The following is a 27,313-nucleotide window of genomic DNA, read 5'->3' as shown; positions in this document are numbered from 1 at the left end:
TGATAGGAAACTCAGATACATGTGTGGATACATAGACAACACCATGTCCCTAGTAAGCCTCTAGTTGACTAGCTCGTTGATCAATAGATGGTTACGGTTTCCTGACCATGGACATTGGATGTCGTTGATAATGGGATCACATCATTAGGAGAATGATGTGATGGACAAGACCCAATCCTAAGCCTAGCACAAGATCGTGTAGTTCGTTTGCTAAAGCTTTTCTAATGTCAAGTATCATTTCCTTAGACCATGAGATTGTGCAACTCCCGGATACCGTAGGAGTGCTTTGGGTGTGCCAAACGTCACAACATAACTGGGTGGCTATAAAGGTACACTACAGGTATATCCAAAAGTGTCTGTTGGGTTGGCACGAATTGAGACTGGGATTTGTCACTCCGTGTAAACGGAGAGGTATCTCTGGGCCCACTCGGTAGGACATCATCATAATGTGCACAATGTGACCAAGGAGTTGATCACGGGATGATGTGTTATGGAACGAGTAAAGAGACTTGCCGGTAACGAGATTGAACAAGGTATCGGATACCGACGATCGAATCTCAGGCAAGTACAATACCGCTGGACAAAGGGAATTGTATACAGGATTGATTAAATCCTTGACATCGTGGTTCATCCGATAAGATCATCGTGGAGCATGTGGGAGCCAACATGGGTATCCAGATCCCGCTGTTGGTTATTGACCGGAGAGTTGTCTCGGCCATGTCTGCATGACTCCCGAACCCGTAGGGTCTACACACTTAAGGTTCGATGACGCTAGGGTTATAGGGAAAGTATGTACGTGGTTACCGAATGTTGTTCGGAGTCCCGAATGAGATCCCGGACGTCACGAGGAGTTCCGGAATGGTCCGGAGGTAAAGATTAATATATAGGAAGTATGGTTTTGGCCACCGGAAGTGTTCCGGGCATCACCGGTAGTGTACCGGGACCACCGGAGGGGTCCGGGGGTCCACCAGGTGGGGCCACCAGCCCCGGAGGCCTACATGGGCCAACAGTGGGAAGGGACCGGCCCCTAGGTGGGCTGGGGCGCCTCCCACCAAGGCCCAAGGCGCCTCCAAGAGGGGAAGGGGGCAAACCCTAGGGCAGATGGGCCCTAAGGCCCACCTCAGGTGCGCCTCCCCCTCTCCCCCTTGTGGCCGCCACCCTAGATGGGATCTAGGGCTGCCGCCACCCCTAGGGAGGAAACCCTAGGTGGGGGCGCAGCCCTCCCTCTTCCCCTATATATAGTGGAGGCAAAGGGGCAGCCCAACACATGAAGTTCCTCCCCTGTTGGCGCAGCCCTACCCCTCTCCCTCCTCGTCTCTCGTAGTGCTTGGCGAAGCCCCGCTGGAGTCCCGCGCTCCTCCACCACCACCACGCCATCGTGCTGTTGCTGGATGGAGTCTTTCCCAACCTCTCCTTCTCCCCTTGCTGGATCAAGGCGTAGGAGACGTCACCGGGCTGCACGTGTGTTGAACGCGGAGGTGCCGTTCGTTCGGCACTAGGATCGTCGGTGATTTGGATCACGACGAGTACGACTCCATCAACCCCGTTCACTTGAACGCTTCCGCTTAGCGATCTACAAGGGTATGTAGATGCACTCTCCTTCCCCTCGTTGCTAGATTACTCCATAGATTGATCTTGGTGATGCGTAGAAAATTTTGAATTTCTGCTACGATCCCCAACAAAAACGTGACGAATCTGGAAATGCAGTATGTTCGTCCGCCACACATCCCTAGCACAGCGAACATGCAATAATCCCCCTCCGGATCGTTTTTCCGAAAACGTCAAACACCGGGAATACTTTCCCGGATATTTCCCCCCTTCGCCGGTATCGCCTACTACTTGTTAGGTCACCCCTAGCACCGCGTATTGCTATGTTATGCTTTTGTGTTTCTTTGATTGCTATATTATTTATTTGTGTTCCCCCTTCGTTACTTCTTTCCGGTAGACCTCGAGACCGCCGCCGATACCCCCTGATCGACTACGTCACGGACGACCCTTCTTCCTGTACAACAGAGCTTCCAGGCAAGCCCCCATGTTCATCCCGACATTGCCTACTCTTTCCCTCTACTGTTTGCATTAGAGTGGTGTAGTTGTTACTACTTTCGGATGGACGTATTTTGTTGCATAGCCTGTCCTTGTTACTTCTGTTGTTACCTTTACCTGCAATCCTAAATGCTTAGTATAGGATGCTAGTTTATCATCAGTGGCCCTACACTCTTGTCTGTCTGCCATGCTATATTACTGGGTCGTGATCACCCGGGAGGTGATCACGGGTATATACTATACTATTACATACTTATGCTGATGATTCGGAGATGATGGCTAAAAGGGCAAGTGGTTCCACCCAGGTAGTGGTGGGCCTGGGTTCCCGGCAACCCCCTGATGGTTACTTTGTGGCGGAGCGACAGGGCAGGTTGCGACCACCTAGGAGACAGGTGGGCCTCGTCCCTGGTCGGCGTCCGCGGATACTTCTAATAACACGCTTAACGAGATCTGGATACTTGATCTGAGTCTAGCCACTGGCCTATACGCACTAACCAACTACGCGGGAACAGTTATGGGCACTCAACGTCGTGGTATCAGCCAAAGCTCTTTTTGACGTCAGTGGTTGAGCGGCGCGCGGCGGATTGGACCGTAAGCCTGCGCTTGTATTAAACAGGCTAGGTCTGCTTCCGGCCGCCCTCGCAACATGCATGAGTGCAATGGGCGATGGGCCCAGACCCCTACGTGCTTAGGATTTAGACCAGCATGCTGACCTCTCTGTTGAGTCTAGGTGGGGCTGCAACGTGTTGATCTTCCGAGGCCGGGCATGACCTAGGAAAGTGTGTCCGGCCAGAGGGATCGAGCGTGTTGGGTAATGTGGTGCACCCCTACAGGAAAGTTTATCTATTCGAATAGCCGTGTCCCTTGGTAAAAGGACGAGCCAGAGTTGTATTCCGACATTATGACACCTAGAACCAGATACTTAATTAAACACACCCTTTCAAGTGCCAGATACAACCCGGTGATTGCTCTCTCACAGGGCGACGAGGAGAGGATCGTCAGGTAGGATTATGCTATGCGATGTTCCTTGATGCTGCTCTTGCTACTCTCTTCTACATGCTTCCAGATGGAGGTTGCCAGAAGCGTAGTCTTCAATAGGACTAGCTGTCCCCCTCTTATTCTGGCATTCTGCAGTCTAGTCCACATATACTACCCCTTTCATTGATACCAATGCATATGTAGTGTAGATCCTTGCTTGTGAGCACTTTGGATGAGTACTCACGGTTGCTTTGCTACTTCTTTTCCTCCTTTTCTCGGTTATTGCAATCATATGATGGAGTCCAGGAGCCATAGGATCCCGAGGATGATTCTACGTGGAGTTCGGCTTCGAGGAGTAGTTAGGAGGTCCCAGGCAGGAGGCCTCGCCTTTTCGATCGTTGCTACTTTTGTGCTAGCCTTCTTAAGGCAAACTTGTTCAACTTAATGTCTGCACTCAGATATTGTTGCTTCCGCTGACTTGTTTATGATCGAGCACTTGTATTCGAGCCCTCGAGGCCCCTGGCTTGTAATATGATGCTTGTATGACTTATTTGTTTTTAGAGTTGTGTTGTCATATCTTCCCGTGAGTTCCTGATCTTGATCGTACATGTTTGCATGTATGACTAGTGTATGATTGAATCGGGGGCGTCACACATCCTCTCATGCATCTAGCGATCGAGAAGCTGGATGTCCCGGCCATGGCGTCAGAGCCGCAGATCGAGGACGCAAAGGACGAAGCTCATCCGTGGCATGCACCAGTTTGACTGACATCGCCGGCTACAGCCAGCGGAACCATCTCGGCAGCGTATGTCGCTAACAAATCTTGCTCCACCATCGTCAGGTCCAGCTCCTTCAGCGCCGGTGGACACACCTGGTCCTTCTCCTTGGTCCTCACCGGCGCCAACATGAGGAGGAGTTGGTCGGCGGGGCTACGGCCGCTCCTGGACCTCGCCTCCAGGGAGGAGGGGACATTGGAGCGCCGCCCGTGCATGCTCAGCTCCCACGCCGGATGCGCGATATGCACGCATGACACAACAGGCCGGTTGTGGGGCTTCGTGTCATCGCCGGAGCATGCATGGCCACGCCAACGCGGAGTGAGCAATGGCGATGAGCGGTTCCCTTATTAGTTGCGTGTGCGACGTTAGATGGAAAGCAAGAGCTCACGTGCAAAACATGCATGGCTGGTGACGGAATTTGGGAAGAAGCTCGTCCGCGATGTGATCTTGTTGTGTGATGAATAGAAGAAAAAGGCATCCTTTTTGACGGATCGGAGCTCGTTGCACTGCGGGGCGGCGGGGGAACCGCGCTGCAGTTTCAACGGCCTCGGTGATTTTTCCATGCATGCATCACTCCAGCGAGCAGTCCGCCAACGCCGATTGTTCGCCTCGTCGGCGCGTCGCGTGCAGAGAGAGCGAAGCGAGAGAGAGAGGAGGAAAAGATGCGGGCCTTTCTTTGTGCCGCCTCCTATTGTCGAGTATGGTCTATTTTAATGTGGACTTCCTTTGCCACTTGTTTTCATCTTTTGAAAATTCTTGTATTCTGCTCACCATGGTTATTTAGACATGTCATTGCTCACAATAGTATTCTCCTACATTTCTTATTGTTGCTTAATAACCTGCAGATCTCAACAGGAGTCAAATGAATTTAATTCAGGTGTGGGTAGTGCGGATTCATTCGACAGAACAACATAGGCCTTTGTGCAAAAATGCCAGTGCTGACCGGTCCAAGCTTTGAACTGCCACTTGTCGCGCTGTCATTCGCTTTGAACCAAAACATCACATAGGGGTGCAAGTTTTGGAAGGCCTTAGTTCACTTTTGCAACTTTTGGACTAAATCATCACATTCCCTGCAAGTTCATGTATCTGGAGTGCTATTACCTCTTCTTTATATGAACAGATGTATACTATATAAAAAGCGCCGCTAGGTTTGAATTGCTAAAGTCATCATCTTTTCTCACCCGATCATGCCGTTGCGGAGGACCACGTCAAGCCTTAGCCAAAAGAAGAGTAGCATCCCAACAAGAATTTTGAACGAAAAAAGTGAGGAAAGCAGAGCAATTGGATGGTTAGAGAGACGGTATAACCGGAAACAGAAACTGAAGCCGTCAGCAGGTAAATTGGGCCGGCAGGGTCACTCCAGCAGGCCCAGAAAGGAAATCTTCGGGTCGTGAGAGGATCTTTTTACAAACCCCCTGTCTTTCGCCCCTGATCCCGCATCCGGCATCTCCCACTTCTCCTCCGGCATCTGCTGCGACCCCGCGGCTGCCTACATCGTCTCAGGCGAGCTCCCCTGCCCCGCCAAGCAAGGATGGTAAGGGCATCAAAGATTTATGTCTTGTCCGCGCAGCGGTCTGTGCGATCTCCTCATTCTGCTCGCGTCTTGAGGATTTGCGCCGGGTTCTCATATTCCCCTTGTGGTACTTGATATGCATGCATAAGCAATCGATTTCGATTGATACTAGGCGATGCGGGGTAGGGGTGTTTCGATCGAACCTACCGAGATCTGGCTTCCGGGACGGGGCATCAGTAGGGCGTTGATTTGGGAATTTTTGGCTGCGGTTTTCGGTGATCGATCCGCGTGGCTCTGTGCTGTGATGATCTGCGAGTTTCGGTTAGGGCATATTTACCTTGGATAAAGATCATAGATTTTCATACTTCAGGTTAGTTTTCGACGCAGATATGGATCAATAATCCTAAAATTATGGTGGATCTGTAGGTGGTTTGCTATTTTTAACGCACAGATTTTAGCCCTGATTAGTGCACTAGCACGTGTACTATCTGTTTTCTTGCAAAGCTGGACATTGATACGTTGGCATGAATGTTGCCTAGTCCATTGGGTGTAATGGTGAAGAGAACATGTGCGTTCTAACTAAATGCCCACTGAAATACTCCCTCCGTCCGAAAATACTTGTCATCAATCAAAATGAATAAAAGGGGATGTATCTAGACGTATTTTAGTTCTAGATACATCCCTTTTTATCCATTTTGATGACAAGTATTTTCGGACGGAGGAGTAACTCTTAAGATTTTTTTTTCACCCACAATCTCCTTTTTCTCTCCTTTAGACCCAACGATGCTGATGATTTTGAATTTTGAACCGTACAAAGACTGAAAAATAAATGGCGATCTAACATATACTCCCTCAGTACCTAAATATAAGTCCTTTTAGAGATTCCAATATGGACTACATATGGAGCAAAATAGGTGAATCTACACTCTAAAATACGTCTATATACATCCGTATGTAGTTCATATTGAAATTTCTAGGAAGACTTATACTCCCTCCGTAAACTAATATAAGAGCGTTTAGAGCACTAAAATAGTGATCTAGATGCTCTTATATTAGTTTAGAGAGGGAATATTTAGGAACGGAGGCAGTAGTATTGACCATCTTTTTACCGAGTATATTGCTTTCTCATCAGAGCCAGTCTTCTGCAAGTGCTTTCTCAGAACTCCCGCTTATGTATGTAGTCTATTGAAAAACTAGTCCAGTATCGAGTCCTGTTATATTGACCATTAAGCTCAAGAAATAAGCATTATGAATTTTTAGCTTCAGCATTTCAGTACTACGATTATAACATGTATTTTACGTAAGATGCTCATTGTAAGGATTGAATTATTTTATTGTTGGCTTTGTTGCTTACTGTTAGGAAGTGAAATAGGAGCTGGGGTTATTTTTTGGGTTGTTTAATAAGAATTTTTTGTTAATACCAATGCCTATGCAACCTGTTGAATATGAATCTTTGCCAGTCTGAAGGATAATGGTTCATCAACCTTTTAAATGCTAAATAAACATCGTGTTTGTTAACTCTTGTTCTTGGACATGCCTGGGTACTTGTGGCTCCTGATGCTTTTGCCTTGAGTCTACAGCTCGTTGCTTTCTGAATGTCTCATGCTGTGCTGCAGTTGCGAATCTGCAATAAATTGATCTTGCTAATTGATGCCCTGCTTTGGTAACTACCATCTACTACCTCTGTTAGGGCTCTACTTGCTGTTGAGCTACCACCGTTTGATTTAGGGGAAGAGCTGTTTATGAGCATTTTAAGGTCGGTTGGAGCACAGACCCCAGTATAGAATATATTTTTGAGTATGTTGGTAAGGTCCGGTCATCCGCTTCTGTGCTTGCACTTCTGCGTAACTAGGGGTGCAATTAAAGCTCTTCAAGCAAGCCAGTAAACCAATTCTATATGCTTGTTCTGCTTGTCCAAAAGAGACTTAACTATTCTAGTTACGTTACGAGTTTAGCAAAAATCCACAATAAGTAGCTTTCCCCCCCTTCTGATGCTTGTTTTGCTTTTTACTTGTGAATGAACCCATTACGTTTTTTGAAAGAAGCAAGCATAAAAGGCTATCAACAAAAGTGGAGTTAGTTGGTCAGGCTGGCCAAGCCAATGATGCTAATTTGTGGTAATAATAGTTTTCAACCGTTAATGTGAAAATTGAATAGTTAAGTTAGAGAGAACCAGTAAATTCTATGATGTGTTATGATTTACGAATCATCATTATCGGCAGAACAATTCCAAAATACTGATTAAGTAATTGATACCATCATTAATATTTATCATGGGCGTGAGGAAGATTTAATTTTCACATGATTTAGGTGCGATCCTTGTCATAACTGATTAATGCTAACTGCATGAGAATATATATTTTTGGTAACCAAATATTTTGTTTGTCTATATTGTGTTTTCGAAGAATAAAATAGATATCTTATCTGAGGGATTTAAATGCGTTTGTGCTATCTCTGTCCATGGCATTTTGTTATGTTCTGTATACTAAATTGGTTTCATTTCCTCTGCAGACTACTTCAAGGCGTCTTGCTGACAGGAAGAGTGCGAAGTTTCAGAAGAACATCACAAAGAGGGGCTCAGTGCCTGAAACTACTGTGAAGAAGGGGAATGACTATCCTGTTGGACCTATCGTGCTTGGATTCTTCATCTTTGTGGTCATAGGATCATGTGAGCTTCCTACGTAACCTTTTCTAATCTCCCTTCTGTTTGATCCTTTTAGGTATCCTTATGCTGCATCTTTTCTTTGTGCACAAATCTACCATATTCTATGTCTCTATAGCTACTGTAAACAATGAGTTAACTTTTGTGAGTTCTGACAGTTGAGCATGGATGACATGCTGGCTCTTTAAAAGAGTTACACCCTATTCAGTGAACCTTTTCTTCCTCCATCCAGATTAACCCTGCGATTGGTTCTGGTAGACATACCATTGCTCGAAACATCTCTATAGTGGCAAAAGGGACCAGTCAGCACACTAGCCCAGTGTTCTCTGCCCCACTGCCAATTTAGGTCGGGGTTGTCACTTGTCAACCTCCAGTGAGTGACACAGTTGCTGTAGCTAAGCTGTAGTGTACTTTATTAGCAAATCCTCCAGAGAAGATATCCGCTCTCAGCTATGAGCAGTTCAAGCTGGTAGAAACTGCTTGCTTGTCCACTTATTCCACGATGCTTTGCGGCACTCAGTAACCTCTGCTACCACTTACTTAACTCGTGCAGCCCTCTTGTCATCTCCACTCAGTCCACAACTTCCCCTGATTTCTTGAAGTTCCCTTCTCATTTGTTTTTAGAGCTGCAAAAGTACACCATTCATCCCAGGCTGTCCTTTATAGAGTTAGTCTCTGACTTGCTCATTTTGGAGTTCGGGATGCAGAGGGACGTCCTGAAATGTGAAATGCAAATGAATTCAGAGAAAAGTCTGCAGTGAAACTTCAAATGATTCAAGAAGGGGAATGACTATCCTGTTGGACCTACCTGGGATCAGTTGTTTCCATCTCTAGGCTGGCAAAGCATGACTGTGGCTCTATAATGGACAATCTGTATTCGCTCAAGACATCATGAAGCTTTCCAAGTGAGTTCTCCACCTACCTATGGGTTGGTGTCTTCATAAGGGAGGACCAATTAGTCTTCCTAAGGCTTTTAAATGGGTCCCCATTAGTGGCCTAATTCGCTTATCTGATTAAGGGTTGGTTGTAACTAGGCTCTAATTTGGTTATGGTCTAGCTTGGTTGAGGCTATGAAGCTCCGACTTCAGCTTGAAGACCCTGTAATGTTTCAGAGTAAGGATATCATTACCCTCCTTCGTTCAACTTTTATCCTCAACAAAATAACGAGCCCAACTCCTTTTGTTCATTTTTTATCCTCAACGAAACAACGAACCCAACTTCTTTGTTCATTTCTTATCCTCAACAAAATTACGAGCCCAACTCGAAATCAAGTTTCGCCACCGCATCTGCTCTGATGAGCAATCACTGAAGGATCCACTGCGACTGTTACACTTAGACTCAGGAGGAGGAGGAGGAGGTCAAGCCCCTTGAGTACTTGATTCGATTGGCCTCACCAAACCTGGAATGTTAAATCTCGATATGACAGCAGTCCCGCTGTCATGAGAAACTTACTGCTGTTTGATTCTGTGCACCCCAGGCAGAGGTGAAATAACATGTATTTTGGTTTATCATTCAAGCATTGATTTTGCTCTTTGCCCTTGACACTAAGGAGGTGTTTGGTTCGCAGTTTTTTGTCTGGTATCTGATTACGATGCTACCTTGTACCATTACTTGTGTTTGGTTTTCTTTCTCTGTAAACAGATCCCAGCTCAGTTTTAGCCCAATACACCCCCCCCCCCCCCCCCCCCGCGCGCGCGCGCGGAAACGAATTACGTTACGGCGAGCGAACTGAGCCCCCGTCCCCAACATAGAAATTCTAACTGCCCACAAGTCCTCCGCGAGTTGCGGCGCTAATGGCGGAGGCCCCTGATCTCCAAGTCGCAGATCTCTTCCTCCAGTTCCCACCCAAACCTCCACCGAGTTGCCGCCGGCCCTGGTTTCCAATGTCTCGATCTTCCCCACTTGAGCATGCAGCGGCGGAGACATGCCAGCAGCAGTGGGCGGACGGTGGCCTTAGTTCTCCTTTTTCCCATCCGTGCTTTTCCCCTGCGCCATGGCCGATGGGTTCATGTTTTCTTCCCTGCGCCATGGCCAACGGGTTCCAGTTTTCTTCCCAGCTTTCCCTCTTACCTTTACATCTGATCTGATAACCAAACAGATTTTAATTTTTGCTCATACCGTTTACAGTAACGGTGTAAACCCATTGCGTTTATGTTGACGTTACCAGTCTGGAACCAAACACCTCCTAAGAACTCCTAAAGTTACACCTTCTTCTATCCCAGGTTTTAGAGATTCTGTCTCAGGATCTCATTGCAACCCATGCCGTGTAGGAAAAAGCAGTGATAGTATCCTCAACATATTTCACTATGTATTTTGGGGTGCTTTCTGATTATCTGATTTTTATATAACTTTTGAGCATATATACCAAGGGAAATGGAAACTGCACCTGATTTACCCTTTCAGCATCGTGCCTTTTTTTAGTAAGATGAGAAGCTAATGATCTAAATAAACAGTAGGAAATCTGACTCCCTGCACAATTGGTTCTTTGCAGCCTTGTTTCAGATTATCAGGACAGCTACTAGTGGTGGGATGGCTTAATATCGAGCTAAAAACAAGACTATCATTATCAGAGATTTATTATCCATGTGATTGGGAGGCAATATCATATCTGTACCCTGTATCAAACTTCGACCCTGATGATGTTATGTAGAGATTTAAATCTTGTTCAGTCATGTTTACCTCCTGTTACTAAGGACCTAGTCTAAACTAGAAACTAAATGGTGCAAGTTGAAACTTTAAAATTATATAAAACTTCAAATATCCAAGGTAATAATTTGTTTTTCTTTATTTGTGATGACACTTAGACAATGTTCAGAATATCAGTAATTGGTACCCTATCGGTTGTGTGTTGAGTAGAGATTAATCGGTGAGTTGGCCATTTAACTGAATTTATCGGTAACCCATTTATGGAAGGTTAACTAGGGTCATATATGTATGTCCTAGGCTATATAGGAGCATGTAATGTACTAAGTGTCTAAATATGCAATCCTATACTACATAGCAACAAGGGAAATTGTTGCCTTGATGCTTTGATGATGTTGCAGCAGATCTGGAAGGCCATAAACCTGCACATTGAAAAGCAGGTACAAAGGGGCCAGATTTTGGGTTGGAAAATGCCTAGCAGTTAATTAGCCTAGCCAGAGATTCGGCCTGACAACTGATAATTCGGCTTGTTAGATAAATTAACTGTATTGTCTAAATAAAAGATAAATTAACTGTACATACCAGTTAATGACTTGAATAACATGCTCTCATATGGGGAGGGGGTTCGAATAGTAGTTAATTGATCGTGTTTAACATATACCTTGAGAGGATTCATAAGGCGCCTTTATGTTATTAGCGTCTACACTTCCCCAGTCCAAGCTCATCACTCTACTCTATTGTCTGCGTGCTTTGATGTTGTTGCACACATCCTTCCCTCCATGTTCGTCCTAGTTCCCATCACACTCAACTATGCCTTGTACTAGCATCTAGGCACATGCGCACTACGACCAAACCATACGTGAGATGGAGCTTCTGAATCCTCAGTTCCGATGCAACCTGGACCGGACGTTTGGAAGCTAGAATCTCAGAAAGTTATGGGTTGGTGATCGCAGGGAAGTGTTGACACAGTGCACCTCTGAAGGCTCCTTGATGGTCCCTGAACACCACTCCACCTCCTCCCTTGTTGCCCACGTCTGATACAACATCATCAACGTTGGTGAAACACCCACAATGTGGCTATAACTCCCACGTGTCGAGACACGACTTAGAGACATAACCGCATGGTGGTTTAGTCGCAAATGGGGTAATCATCACACAATCTCATGTACTGAATAAGAAAGAAATAAAGAGTTGGCTTACAATCGTCACTTCACACAAATAACAAGTTAAACATACATCATTCAGAGTACAATCAAGGTCCGACTACGGAACCAAAATAAAAGAAGACAACCCCAAATGCTAGATCCCCGATCATCCCAATTGGGCTCCACTACTGATCAACCGAAAGAGACAAAAAAACATCGATCAAGATCTTCATCAAGCTCCTACTTGAGTTTGATTGCGTCACGTGCACTGATATCATCGACACTGCAACTGTTTGCAAGTATCTGTGAGTCACGAGGACTCAGCAATCTCACACCCGTGAGATCAAGACTATTTAAGCTTATGGGTAGGAAAGGGTAGTGAGGTGGAGCTGCAGCAAACACTAAGCATATATGGTGGCCAACTTACGCAAATAAGAGCGAGAAGAGAAGCAACGCAACGATCGAGAAGCTAGAAGAGATCAAGAAGTGATCCTGAAACTAGTTACGTTCAAGCATAACACAAGACCGTGTTCTCTTCCTGGACTTCGCCGAAAAGAGACCATCACGACTACACACGCGGTTGATGCGTTTTCATTAAGTCAAGTGTCAAATTCTCTACAATCGGACATTAACAAATTTTCATCTGCCACATAACTGCGGGCACGGCTCTCGAAAGTTTATACTCTGCAGGGGTGTCCCAACTTAGCCCATCACAAGCTCTCACGGTCAACGAAGGATATTTCTTCTCTCGGGAAGACCCGATCTGTGACGCCCTCGATTCAATCGTACACTAATCATACACGCAAATGTGTACGATCAAGATCAAGGACTCACGGGAAGATATCACAACATAACTCTAGACACAAATTAAAATAATACAAGCTTTATATTACAAGCCAGGGGCCTCGAGGGCTCGAATACATAAGCTCGAAAACACAAGGGTCAGCGGAAGAAACAATATCTGAGTACAGACATAAGTTAAACAAGTTTGCCTTAAGAAGGCTAGCACAAAAGCAACAACGATCGAAAAGGCAAGGCCTCCTGCCTTGGAGCCTTCTAACTACTCCAGGTCGTTAGTGCCCGTCACGTAGTAGTAGGCACCCTCAGGGTAGTAGTAATCATCAGTGGTGTCGTCTAGCTCCTGGGATCCGTCATCTGGTCGCAACAATCGGGTATGGGGGAAAAAGAGGTAGCAAAGCAACCGTGAGTACTCATCCAAAATACTCGCAAGACTTACATCAGATCTAAACTAAGTATGCATCTGTATCAAAGGAAATAAGCTGTATCTATGGACTAAACTACAGAATGCCAGAAGAGAAGGGGAAAGCCTAGCCTATTGAAGACTAGCATCTTCAAGCATCTTGCAGCATTTAGAAGAGTACAGATCAACATAATATAAAGTAGTAGTAGTGTTATCAACCTCGGCCAGAGATCCTTTCTCGACTCCCTGCGAGAAAGTAATCCCAGAGCCATACTATCCATTTCTCATCACAAGTATCCAGTTCTAGTTGTATCGATCGGGATACAACTCCAAGTGTCCGTTACCGTAGGACAGGCTATCGATAGGTGTTTTCTTCCCTGCAGGGGTGCACCAACTTACCCACCATGCTCGATTAACTCTGGCCGGGCACACTTTCCTGGGTCATGCCCGGCCTCGGCCAAACAATACGCCGCAACCCGACCTAGGCTTAATAGAGAGGTCAAGCACGCCGGACTAAACCTGTGCCCCCAGGGGTCTTGGGCCATCGCCCCGAGAACTCATGCACGTTGCGTGGGCGGCCGGTGAGCAGACCTAGCTACCTCCTTAAAAAGGCAGGAGCTTACCAGTTCAACCCGGCACGCGCCGCTCAGTCACTGACGTCTAATAAGTTTCGGCTGATGCATACGACGCAGAACGCCCATACAATGCCCACGTGATGGTTAGTGCTATCAGGCCAGAGGCCCCTCGGATCAAATATCCAAACCGTTAGTGCGTTGGCAGTGCGTGTTGGGGAACGTAGTAATTTTAAAAAAAATTCCTACGCACACGCAAGATCATGGTGATGCATAGCAATGAGAGGGGAGAGTGTTGTCTACGTACCCTCGTAGACCGGCAACGGAAGCGTTAGCACAACGCGGTTGATGTAGTCGTACGTCTTCACTGCCCGACCGATCAAGCACCGAAACTACGACACCTCCGAGTTCTAGCACACGTTCAGCTCGATGACGATCCCCGGACTTCGATCTAGCAGAATGTCGGGGAAGAGTTCCGTCAGCACGACGGCGTGGTGACGATCTTGATGTTCTACCGTCGCAGGGCTTCGCCTAAGCACCGCTACAATATTATCGAGGATTATGGTGGAGGGGGGCACCGCACACGGCTAAGAGATCAATGATCAATTGCTGTGTCTCTAGGGTGCCCCCTGCCCCCGTATATAAAGGAGCAAGGGGGGAGGCGGCCGGCCTAGGAGGAGGGTGCGCCAAGGGGGGAGTCCTACTCCCACCGGGAGTAGGACTCCTCCTTCCCTTGTTGGAGTAGGAGAGAAGGAAAGAGGGGGAGAGGAACAAGGAAAAGGGGGCTGCACCCCTTGTCCAATTCGGACCAGAGGGGGGGCGCGCGCCTCCTTCCTTTTGGCCTCTCTCCTCTATTCCCGTATGGCCCAATAAGGCCCATGTACTCCCCAGCGAATTCCCGTAACTCTCCGGTACTCCGAAAAATACCCGAATCACTCGGAACCTTTCCGATGTCCGAATATAGTCGTCCAATATATCGATCTTTACGTCTCGACCATTTCGAGACTCCTCGTCATGTCCCCGATCTCATACGGGACTCCGAACTCCTTCGGTACATCAAAACTCATAAACTCATTATATAACTGTCATCGAAACCTTAAGCATGCGGACCCTACGGGTTCGAGAACAATGTAGACATGACCGAGACACGTCTCCGGTCAATAACCAATAGCGGAACCTGGATGCTCATATTGGCTCCCACATATTCTACGAAGATCTTTATCGGTCAAACCGCATAACAACATACGTTGTTCCCTTTGTCATCGGTATGTTGCTTGCCCGAGATTCGATCGTCGGTATCTCAATACCTAGTTCAATCTCGTTACCGGCAAGTCTCTATACTCGTTCCGTAATACATCATCCCGCAACTAACTCATTAGTTGCAATGCTTGCAAGGCTTTAAGTGATGTGCATTACCGAGAGGGCCCAGAGATACCTCTCCGACAATCGGAGTGACAAATCCTAATCTTGAAATACGCCAACCTAACAAGTACCTTTGGAGACACCTGTAGAGCACCTTTATAATCACCCAATTACGTTGTGACATTTGGTAGCACACAAAGTGTTCCTTCGGTAAATGGGAGTTTCATAATCTCATAGTCATAGGAACAAGTATAAGTCATGAAGAAAGCAATAGCAATAAACTAAACGATCAAGTGCTATGCTAACGAAATGGGTCAAGTCAATCACATCATTCTCCTAATGATGTGACCCCGTTAATCAAATGACAACTCTTTGTCTATGGCTAGGAAACATAACCATCTTTGATCAACGAGCCAGTCAAGTAGAGGCATACTAGTGACACTCTGTTTGTCTATGTATTCACACATGTATCATGTTTCCGGTTAATACAATTCTAGCATGAATAATAAACATTTATCATGATATAAGGAAATAAATAATAACTTTATTATTGCCTCTAGGGCATATTTCCTTCAGTCTCCCACTTGCACTAGAGTCAATAATCTAGTTTACATCGCCATGTGATTTAACACTAATAGTTTCACATCACCATGTGATTAACACCCATAGTTCACATCGTCATGTGACCAACACCCAAAGGGTTTACTAGAGTCAATAATCTAGTTCACATCGCTATGTGATTAACACCCAAAGAGTACTAAGGTGTGATCATGTTTTGCTTGTGAGAGAAGTTTAGTCAACGGGTCTGCCACATTCAGATCCGTAAGTATTTTGCAAATTTCTATGTCAACAATGCTCTGCACGGAGTTATTCTAGCTAATTGCTCCCACTTTCAATATGTATCCAGATTGAGATTTTGAGTCATCTGGATCAGTGTCAAAACTTGCATCGACGTAACCCTTTACGACGAACCTTTTATCACCTCCATAATCGAGAAACATATCCTTATTCCATTAAGGATAATTTTGACCAATGTCCAGTGATCTACTCCTAGATCACTATTGTACTCCCTTGCCAAAAAAACAGTGTAGGGTATACTATAGATCTGGTACACAACATGGCATACTTTATAGAAACTATGGCTGAGGCATAGGGAATGACTTTCATTCTCTTTTTATCTTCTGCCGTGGTCGGGCTTTGAGTCTTACTCAATTTCACACCTTTGTAACACAGGCAAGAACTCCTTCTTTGACTGTTCCATTTTAAACTACTTCAAAATCTTGTCAAGGTATGTACTCATTGAAAAACTTATCAAGCGTCTTGATCTATCTCTATAGATCTTGATGCTCAATATGTAAGCAGCTTCACCAAGGTCTTTCTTTGAAAAAATCCTTTCAAACACTCCTTTATGCTTTGTAGAATAATTCTACATTATCTTCGATCAACAATATGTCATTCACATATACTTATCAGAAATTTTGTAGTGCTCCCACTCACTTTCTTGTAAATACAGGCTTCACCGCAAGTCTGTATAAAACTATATGTTTTGATCAATTTATCAAAGCGTATATTCCAACTCTGAGATGCTTGCACCAGTCCATAGATGGATCGCTGGAGCTTGCATATTTTGTTAGCACCTTTAGGATTGACAAAACCTTCTGGTTGCATCATATACAACTCTTCTTTAATAAATCCATTAAGGAATGCAGTTTTGTTTATCCATTTGCCAGATTTCATAAAATGCGGCAATTGCTAACATGATTCGGACAGACTTAAGCATAGATACGAGTGAGAAACTCTCATCGTAGTCAACACCTTGAACTTGTCGAAAACCCTTTTGCGACAATTCTAGCTTTGTAGATAGTAATACTACTATCAGCGTCTGTCTTCCTCTTGAAGATCCATTTAATCTCAATGGCTCGCCGATCATTGGGCAAGTCAATCAAAGTCCATACTTTGTTCTCATATATGGATCTCATCTCAGATTTCATGGCCTCAAGCCATTTCGCGGAATCTGGGCTCATCATCGCTTCCTCATAGTTCGTAGGATCGTCATGGTCAAGTAACATGACCTCCAGAACAGGATTACCGTACCACTCTGGTGCGGATCTCACTCTGGTTTACCTATGAGGTTCGGTAGTAACTTGATCTGAAGTTACATGATCATCATCATTAGCTTCCTCACTAATTGGTGTAGTAGTCACAGGAACAGATTTCTGTGATGAACTACTTTCCAATAAGGGAGAAGGTACAATTACCTTATCAAGTTCCACTTTCCTCCCACTCACTTCTTTCGAGAGAAAACTCCTTCTCTAGAACGGATCCATTCTCAGCAACGAATATCTTGCCTTCGGATCTGTGATAGAAGGTGTACCCAACATTTTCTTTTGGGTATCCTATGAAGACGCACTTCTCCAATTTGGGTTTGAGCTTATCAGGTTGAAACTTTTTCACATAAGCATTGCAACCTCAAACTTTAAGAAACGACAGCTTAGGTTTCTTGCCAAACCATAGTTCATACGGTGTCGTCTCAACGGATTTAGACGGTGCCCTATTTAACATGAATGCAGCTGTCTCTAATGCATAACCCCAAAACGATAGTGGTAGATCGGTAAGAGACATCATAGATCGCACCATATCTAATAAAGTACGGTTATGACGTTCGGACACACCATTACACTGTGGTGTTCCAGGTGGCGTGAGTAGTGAAACTATTTCACATTGTTTTAACTGAAGGCCAAACACGTAACTCAAATATTTTACTTCTGCGATCATATCGTAGAAACTTTTATCTTGTTACGATGATTCTTCACTTCACTCTGAAATTCTTTGAACTTCTAAAATGTTTCAGACTTGTGTTTCATCAAGTAGATATACTCATATCTGCTCAAATCATCTGTGAAGATCACAAAATAACGATATTGCCATGAGCCTTTAACACTCATCGGACCGCATACATCAGTATGTATTATTTCCAATAAGTCAGTTGCTCGCTCCATTGTTCCGGAGAACGGAGTCTTAGTCATCTTGCCCATGAGGCATGGTTCGCAAGCATCAACTGATTCATAATCAAGTGATTCCAAAAGTCCATCAGCATGGAGTTTCTTCATGCGCTTTACACCAATATGACCTAAACGGCAGTGCCACAAATAAGTTGCACTATCATTATTAGCTTTGCATCTTTTGGTTTCAATATTATGAATATGTGTATCACTACGATTGAGATCCAACGAACCATTTTCATTGGGTGTGTAACCATATAAGGTTTTATTCATGTAAACAGAACAATTTATTCTCTTACTTAAATGAATAACTGTATTGTAATAAACATGATCAAATCATATTCATGCTCAACGCAAACACCAAATAACACTTATTTAGGTTCAACACTAATCCCGAAAGTATATGGAGTGTGCGATGATGATCATATCAATCTTGGAACCACTTCCAACACACATCGTCACTTCACCCTTAACTAGTCTCTGTTCATTCTGCAACTCCCATTTCGAGTTACTACTCTTAGCAACTGAACCAGTATCAAATACCGAGGGGTTGCTACGACACTAGTAAAATACACATCAATAATCTGTATATCAAATATACCTTTGTTCACTTTGCCATCCTTTTTATCCGCCAAATACTTGGGGCAGTTCCGCTTCCAGTGACCAGTCCCTTTGCAGTAGAAGCACTTAGTCTCAGGCTTAGGACCAGACTTGGGCTTCTTCACTTGAGCAGCAACTTGCTTGTCGTTCTTCTTGAAGTTCCCCTTCTGCCCTTTGCCCTTTTCTTGAAACTAGTGCTCTTGTCTACCATCAACACTTTATATTTTTCTTGATTTCTACCTTCGTTGATTTCAGCATTACGAAGAGCTTGGGAATCGTTTCCGTTATCCCTTGCATATCATAGTTCATCACGAAGTTCTGCTAACTTGGTGATGGTGACTAGAGAATTCTGTCAATCACTATCTTATCTGGAAGATTAACTCCCACTTGATTCAAGCGATTGTAGTACCTAGACAATCTGAGCACATGCTCACTGCTTGAGCTATTCTCCTCCATCTTTTTAGCTATAGAACTTGTTGGAGACTTCATATCTCTCAACTCGGGTATTTGCTTGAAATATTAACTTCAACTCCTGAAACATCTCATATGGTCCATGACATTCAAAATGTCTTTGAAGTCCCGATTCTAAGCCTTTAAGCATGGTGCACTAAACTATCAAGTACTCATCATATTGAGCTAGCCAAACGTTCATAACGTCTGCCTCTACTCCTGCAATAGGTCTGTCACCTAGCGGTGCATCAAAGACATAATTCTTCTGTGCAGCAATGAGGATAATCCTCAGATCACGGATCCAATCCGCATCATTGCTACTAACATTTTTCAACATAATTTTTCTCTAGGAACACAATAAACTGGGAGCAACATCGCGAGCTATTGATCTACAACATAGATATGCTAATACTACCAGGACTAAGTTCATGATAAATTTAAGTTCAATTAATCATATTACTTAAGAACTCCCACTTAGACAGACATCCCTCTAATCTTCTAAGTGATCACGTGATCCATATCAACTAAACCATGTCCGATCATCACGTGAGATGGAGTAGTTTCAATGGTGAACATCACTATGTTGATCATATCTACTATATGATTCACGCTCGACCTTTCGGTCTCTGTGTTCCGAGGCCATATCTGTTATATGCTAGGCTCGTCAAGTTTAACCTGAGTATTCCGCGTGTGCAACTGTTTTGCATCCGTTGTATTTGAACGTAGAGCCTATCACACCCAATCATCACGTGGTGTCTCAGGACGAAGAACTTTCGCAACGGTGCATACTCAGAGAGAACACTTATACCTTGATAATTTAGTGAGAGATTATCTTATAAAGATACCACCGAACTAAGCAAAATAAGATGTATAAAAGATAAACATCACATGCAATCATAATATGTGACATGATATGGCCATCATCATCTTGTGCCTTTGATCTCCATCTCCAAAGCATCGTCATGATCTCCATCGTCACCGGCATGATATTATGATCTCCATCATCTTGATCTAAATCAATGTGTCGTCACATGATTGTCTCGCCAACAATTGCTCTTGCAACTATTGCTATCACATAGCGATAAAGTAAAGCAATTATTTGGCGCTTGCATCTTATGCAATAGAGCGATAACCATAAGGCTTTTGCCAGTTGCCGATAACTTCAACAAAACATGATCATCTCATACAACAACTTATATCTCATCACGTCTTGACCATATCACATCACAATATGCCCTGCAAAAACAAGTTAGACGCCCTCTACTTTGTTGTTGCAAGTTTTACGTGGCTGCTACGGGCTGAGCAAGAACCGTTCTTACCTACGCATCAAAACCACAACGATAGTTTGTCAAGTTGGTGCTGTTTTAACCTTCGCAAGGACCGGGCGTAGCCACACTCGGTTCAACTAAAGTTGGAGAAACTGACACCCGCCAGCCACGTGTGTGCAAAGCACGTCGGTAGAACCAGTCTCACGTAAGCGTACGCGTAATGTCGGTCCGGGCCGCTTCATCCAACAATACCGCCGAACCAAAGTGTGACATGCTGGTAAGCAGTATGACTTATATCGCCCACAACTCACTTGTGTTCTACTCATGCATATCCTATATACTTAAGAAGTTCATCCCCACTATCTCAATTATCTTAACATGCAAACTATCCACATCACTACATGTGCCCCACCTATCCCACCACTATGTATCTTCACATGGAGCTATCCACGTCAAGGCATCCAGCCACATCACTAACTATCACATGCATGCATTCCGTTAGTGAACACAAGGGGGCCAACAGGTTGTTTGATTATTTATTTTTACAACACAACCATCCCTTTGGTCGTTTCCTCTTCTGTATTCTGTAACGGACGAGCACTACAACACGATGGTTAATCAAAGGCGTAATGGTGCAGGCGTTTTCTAAAATGCATCGTATTATTCTCCTTCCCATCGCACTTTCTCTCCAGCGAACAGAGCAACCTTTAGAGCTCCACATCTCATCTTCCATGAGTTCTTTATCTGAGTCAACTTCCCACACACGCGACCCCATCACCACTCAAAGAGGGGGCTTGCTGCCTGCTACCACGCCGCTCCTATACGGCGCCGCCGCACTCCCGTAGTACGTACCTCGATGGTGCCGTGCGTCGGCTTTGCTCAGCCAGCTCCTCCGACCATCTACATCAGATTCGCCGGCCACGTCTGCCCTCCACACCCACGCCCATGCTGCGCTGTCGCAGCACCACCAAGAATCTTTGTTGCTACCCGTCATGAACTCAGTAAGGTCGACCTAGCTTTCGATGAGAGAGGACAAAGAGGGCCTTTTTGTAGTTTGGCTTCGCTTGCTTCATCAATATAATTAATTTAATTTCTCATACATGAGTAACTCGAGCTTGCATATTGTAGGTATAAAATCTGCATGAAGGATTCACGGTTGGTGTCACTGCTCGCCATGGCCAGAACAGAAGTCCCAGAACTAGGTGAAGATATCCTGTTAAACAGTAATAAATACCATGAATTTTCTCACCTTACCAAGATTAAATTTTCAACTAAGCAATGACTGATTTGGGATCCACCTCCATCGCCAATACCATGAATTTTCTCACCTTGCCAAGATTAATTTTTCCTGCCTTTATTTTGATCTTTCATACTCAACTAATTTTCCTTATATTTCCTTTTGCTGGGAGCTGGAATGTTTAAGATTTCTAGATAGTTTTTCTTCTGCAGATGAAATTTCAATCACTGTTTTGGAGGAGGAATCCGCTTCTTCAATTGATTTGCTATCTCGGCACCTTTAGGAATCTGCTGAATTGTAGGGAGATGCTCGACGTAAGCTTTGAAGCTGAGGATGGAAACAAGCTGTGCAATTAGTTTTTATATATTATATTATATGCATCTGATACCTCGGCTGGTGCTATTTCCGGTGCATTGTTCAATTTTTTGTGGAGCCCTTTGTGATTTCGGTAAAAGCTTGACAACTCCCTCTGTATTTTTACCTCCGTTCTTTTCCTACTTAAGTCGCAGGTGACTGATTGATATGTTGTCTCACCTACATATATAATTCTTTCTTTTCCTACTTAAGTCGCAGGTGACTGATTGATATGTTGTCTCACCTACATATATAATTCTTTCTTGCAGCTGACTTCTTTTCTCAACTTTCAACTACGTGCAATTTTGACTGTATCTCTAGATTGTGTTGTGCCATATTCTCTAAGTATATTCTACAAGGCACAAAATTATTTCTGCCCAATCTCAGTATGCCATCTATTTCAGTTTTATATAGTTTGCACAATACCCAGTTTCCATAGCTAAACGCTTCCATATTATCCTCAGCAAGATGAAGTCTGACTATGCTATCATTCCTTAATGTCAAGTATCAGCCATTACTGTTGCATTAGCTTCGCCTCGAACCATACCTTTTCACTTGAAAAGGGAAAGGGATTCTCACTAATGATTTGCTATAAGTTATCTTCGTTGAATAATCAAGACAAGTCCCGACTACTATCGATGTTTTAGGAGCATTACGACTATCCATTGTAACATCGGTTCTGTACACTTGCCGGTATGTACTATATATTGCGTGGTTCTAATGTACTGACATGCATACGATTGAGTTACATCTACAATCACACATAACACAAAATATGTATCTCAAAGTGGAAATTTGCACATAACCGTTCAGGACATCTCCATTTCAGATCCATGATTTTGGAGTGTTTTATACATTAGTATTTGTGTAAAACATATGAGATTAGTATGCCACAACACGATCGAAGAATTCACATTTTTCCATCTTTACAATCACAGTAACATGTCCGTTTGTAGATTTCAGTCTTCAGATCATATATTGTGCAAACGAAATTCTTCATTTTATATATTATCATATATTCATGTGCGTAGAATAAAGAGTTCTCGCAGCAACGCGCGGGGCGTCATCTAGTTACATCAACGCATAAAACCTAGGCTCGGATGCCACTATTGTGGAACGTGGTAATTTCAAAATTTTCCTACGCACACGCAAGATCATGGTGATGCATAGCAACGAGAGGGGAGAGTGTTGTCTACGTACCCTCGTAAACCGGCAACGGAAGCGTTAGCACAACGCGGTTGATGTAGTCGCACGTCTTCACGGCCCGACCGATCAAGCACCGAAACTACGGCACCTCCGAGTTCTGGCACACGTTCAGCTCGATGACGATCCCCGAACTCCGATCCAGCAGAATGTCGGGGAAGAGTTCCGTCAGCATGACGGCGTGGTGACGATCTTGATGTTCTACCGTCGCAGGGCTTCGCCTAAGCACCGCTACAATATTATCGAGGATTATGGTGGAGAGGGGCACCGCACACGGCTAAGAGATCAATGATCAATTGTTGTGTCTCTGGGGTGCCCCCTGCCCTCGTATATAAAGGAGCAAGGGGGGAGGCGGCCGGCCTAGGAGAAGGGCGCGCCAAGGGGGGAGTCCTACTCCCACCGGGAGTAGGACTCCTCCTTCCTTTGTTGGAGTAGGAGAGAAGGAAAGAGGGGGAGAGGAACAAGGAAAAGGGGGCTGCACACCTTGTCCAATTCGGACCAGAGGGGGGGCGCGCGCCTCCTTCCTTTTGGCCTCTCTCCTCTATTCCCGTATGGCCCAATAAGGCCCATGTACTCCCCGGCGAATTCCCGTAACTCTCCGGTATTCCGAAAAATGACCGAATCACTCGGAACCTTTCCGATGTCCGAATATAGTCGTCCAATATATCGATCTTTACGTCTCGACCATTTCAAGACTCCTCGTCATGTCCCCGATCACATATGGGACTCTGAACTCCTTCGGTACATCAAAACTCATAAACTCATTATATAACTGTCATCGAAACCTTAAGCGTTCGGACCCTACGGGTTCGAGAACAATGTAGACATGACCGAGATACATCTCCGGTCAATAACCAATAGCGGAACCTGGATGCTCATATTGGCTCCCACATATTCTACGAAGATCTTTATTGGTCAAACCACATAACAACATACGTTGTTCCCTTTGTCATCGGTATGTTGTTTGCCTGAGATTCGATCGTCGGTATCTCAATACCTAGTTCAATCTCGTTACCGGCAAGTCTCTTTACTCATTCCGTAATACATCATCCCGCAACTAACTCATTAGTTGCAATGCTTGTAAGGCTTTAAGTGATGTGCATTACCGAGAGGGCCCAGAGATACCTCTCCGACAATCGGAGTGACAAATCCTAATCTTGAAATACGCCAACCCAACAAGTACCTTTGGAGACACCTGTAGAGCACCTTTATAATCACCCAGTTACGTTGTGACGTTTGGTAACACACAAACTGTTCCTCCGGTAAACGGAAGTTGCATAATCTCATAGTCATAGGAACATGTATAAGTCATGAAGAAAACAATAGCAATAAACTAAACGATCAAGTGTTATGCTAACGGAATGTGTCAAGTCAATCACATCATTCTCCTAATGATGTGATTCTCCTAATGATGTGATCCCGTTAATCAAATGACAACTCTTTGTCTATGGCTAGGAAACATAACCATCTTTGATCAACGAGCTAGTCAAGTAAAGGCATACTAGTGACACTCTGTTTGTCTATGTATTCACACATGTATCATGTTTCTGGTTAATACAATTCTAGCATGAATAATAAACATTTATCATGATATAAGGCATATTTCCTTCAGTGCGGTCACGAGCAGAGACTCATGAAAGATGTGACCTCGTCGCCCCATCTCGAGTACTTGCGACAAGGGCTAAGAATGCCCGACCACGCCTCGTAAGTATCTCGCGGGCACCTTCTAGGTCGACCCGACTCCACATCACTTGCTATTAAGCTCAGGCGGGTACCCCTCAGGGCCGACCCGCCTTTCCAAGTAATAGTTGTAAAGTCCAAGTATCCGTGTTTCCAAACATCAAGGGGAAAACCCGAGGAATCACCCTCGGTGAATTCCACTCGATGTAATCATCAAGGTGAACGTAAGAGGATCCACCCTCGAGGTTCACACTTGAGGGGTTTCACGACAGAGCCGTATCAGAAGTGGTTAAGGAGGAAATCACCCTCGATGACCACGACTGAATAGCTACACTACAGAGATCTCATCAGGAGTGATGTATGAGGTGTCACCCTCGGCACTCGATGGTAACTCTGCAGAGTCGTATAGGGGGGTGATGTGCGGTGTCGGGGCCTGGACGTCGATCATGTTGATCGACTCATCGAACATAAAGCGGGGCAACTGGGACAAGGTAGGGGTCACTGATGGATCACTAACCAACCTATACTAAGCAGTTTAGGATAACCAGGTAAGGTAACAATAAGTAGGTAACAAAAACAAGCTATGCATCAGAGTAGGATCATACAGAAAGCAATAGCAGTTCTAATGCAAGCATGAGAGGGATAGAAATGGGCGATATCGGAATGCTCAAGGGGGGGGGGTTGCTTGCCTGGAAGTTCTGCTGAAAAAGAAGAAGTGTCGTCGATGTAGTCGATCACAGGGGCGGCATCGGTCTCGGGGTCTACCGGAGAGAAGAGGGGGAAGAAACAATAAATATAAAGCAAACAAAACATCACAAAGCATAACATGGCAATATGTTATGCCGGGTGTGACCTAACGTATGGCTACACGATAAAGTTAAAGGGGGAATTCAACCGGGAATGTACTCTCGGTTCTGGACCTATGTCAGACAGATGACCAGAGGGGGAAGTTCCATGTTCAGATAGTTAGAGGCATCTGACATGTAAATGGACCGCGTGTTCGAATTCGTCTTGTCGTTCTGAGCAACTTTCATGTATAAAACTTTTCATCCGAGATACGGATTATTTTATATGAATTTATTAAAGATTTGACAATACTCGGAAAAATCCCTGAAATTTTTGCTAAGTCTGAGAATTCGCCAGTTTTAAACATTACTTGGCTGTTTTCAAAACGCTACAACTATTGTTCTGTATATCCTATGATTTTGTGCCTTATATCAATTTTGAGCATTTTTCCGTGATCTACAAGATTGTAGCACTTTCATCTTTGTTAGAGTGCATTTGCTTGATCATCAACAGCTCTAAAGTAGCTATGAAATTAAAGCTGTTTTCGGCTTTTCTATTAACAGAACATAGAACTTTGTGATTTTCATAGGAATTAATCCACACATCGAAAGGATTTGGCCCAGTGGGATAAAATGGAGTTTGTCAAGTATACCATCTACTCATATTTTTCTTAGCCTTGTTAATAGTTGTTTAACCACAGTTTAGAGGCTGTTTAGAGGGCTATTTAGTGTAGAATTAGAAAAGCTAACCAGTACGAGCGACGGTAACTAGCAGCAGTACATCGGTAGCAAAGTAGCGGTGGACGCGGCAGCAGGCGGGCATGAGCAAGCCCGGCGCTCGCGGGCGCGGACGACTGTGGAGAGGCAGTTGCGCGGACGAGCAATGGCGCGGCCCCGGGCAGCAGCGGCCCTGGTGGGCGCGGCCAGGCCCCCGACGGGCGCGGCTGGAGTGGCGCGCGGGGCGCGGCCTCGACGAGGCAGGGCGCAGGCGGATGTGTGGCGCGCGTGCGGTGCAGGGAGCGGCGAGGCGCGGGCGGGGCAGCAATGAGGGGCAAGGCCGCGGGGAAGCAGTAGTGGGCGCGCGACTGTGAGAAGCACGTAGCGACGACGAGCAGCGGTGGAAGCATGAGCGGCACGCAACAGAAGCATCACGTAGACGGGACTCAGTCGTGTCCATGGCGACTAAGGCAAGCACGGGAGCGGCGGCTAACAGAGTGGATCGAGGGGGCAAAGCAGGGGGTCGGAGGAGGAGCTCACAGGGGGTTCGTGGACATGGCCGAAAGGCGCGGAGGTGGCCGGACATGTCGCGCTCGTCGACGAGATGCGGCGGCCGTGGCAGAGAAGACCGCGCGATGGCGAGGCAGCAGACCGTCTAAGCTCCAACCGATAGGCGAGGGCAACGGAGACGACGATGGCAAAGCTCCTGGACGTCTTGGTGCGACGAAGGGAAGCCGGTGGCCACGAGATCGACGACGATGATGACGACTGCGGGCTCGGCCTCTTCCAGGTCGTCGAATATGAGCAAGGGAGAGGGGGATTTGGGGACTAGGGTTATTGGGAGAGAGAGGGACTAGGAGGGGCTGCCCTTATCCGCGAGGGGGAGCCGCGGGATGCTCGACAGCGCGCCATCCGGCCAATGGACGGCGTGGACGCCCTGACCTCCTTGCCTCTCACGAGAGGTTGGGGAAAGGCCAGCACAAAGGGGCCGGGCCACCCTGTAGTCACTAGAGGCCTGGTGGTACAGTGGGTTAGATCCCCTTTTCCCTTTTTCTTTCAGTGGCATTTCTTTCTCTGATTTGCATTTTCTCTTGATATCAAATGATTTTGTAAAAATGTGAA

At 45.3% G+C, this 27,313-nt stretch overlaps 1 protein-coding gene and 2 long non-coding RNA genes across 3 annotated transcripts; 2 read left to right on the top strand and 1 right to left on the bottom strand.

Annotated features, from left to right (window-relative positions):
• Positions 1-5,152: 5,152 nt before the first annotated feature.
• On the top strand, positions 5,153-10,640 carry LOC125508295 (uncharacterized). Its single transcript, XM_048672952.2, has 3 exons — positions 5,153-5,331; positions 7,822-7,978; positions 10,464-10,640. Exons 1-3 carry the CDS (start codon positions 5,329-5,331, stop codon positions 10,508-10,510), a joined length of 207 nt encoding a protein of 68 aa, XP_048528909.1. The 5' UTR covers positions 5,153-5,328; the 3' UTR covers positions 10,511-10,640.
• Positions 7,985-9,108, top strand: LOC147970671 (uncharacterized). Its single transcript, XR_015604232.1, has 2 exons — positions 7,985-8,877; positions 9,007-9,108. It is a non-coding gene; the product is annotated as an uncharacterized LOC147970671 (long non-coding RNA).
• A 1,971-nt stretch (positions 10,641-12,611) lies between the features above and the next one.
• LOC147970670 (uncharacterized) lies at positions 12,612-27,093 on the bottom strand. Its single transcript, XR_015604231.1, has 3 exons — positions 26,732-27,093; positions 25,379-25,450; positions 12,612-12,915 (listed from the first exon to the last, which is right to left on the bottom strand). It is a non-coding gene; the product is annotated as an uncharacterized LOC147970670 (long non-coding RNA).
• Between the last annotated feature and the right edge of the window lie 220 nt (positions 27,094-27,313).

This window comes from Triticum urartu, chromosome 5A (genome assembly GCF_056163025.1).
Source record: "Triticum urartu cultivar PI428250 chromosome 5A, HENAU_Tu73, whole genome shotgun sequence".
NCBI classification, from domain to species: domain Eukaryota; kingdom Viridiplantae; phylum Streptophyta; class Magnoliopsida; order Poales; family Poaceae; genus Triticum; species Triticum urartu.
Note: the sequence above shows the minus strand (reverse complement) of the source record. Positions and strands in the feature narration are given on the sequence as shown.

What these genes read in the sequence shown, in the direction of transcription:
- LOC125508295 (XM_048672952.2), top strand. An exon ending in CTTTGTGGTCATAGGATCAT is followed by an intron (nt 7,979 to 10,463) that starts GTGAGCTTCCTA and finishes GGTTCTTTGCAG; the next exon opens with CCTTGTTTCAGATTATCAGG.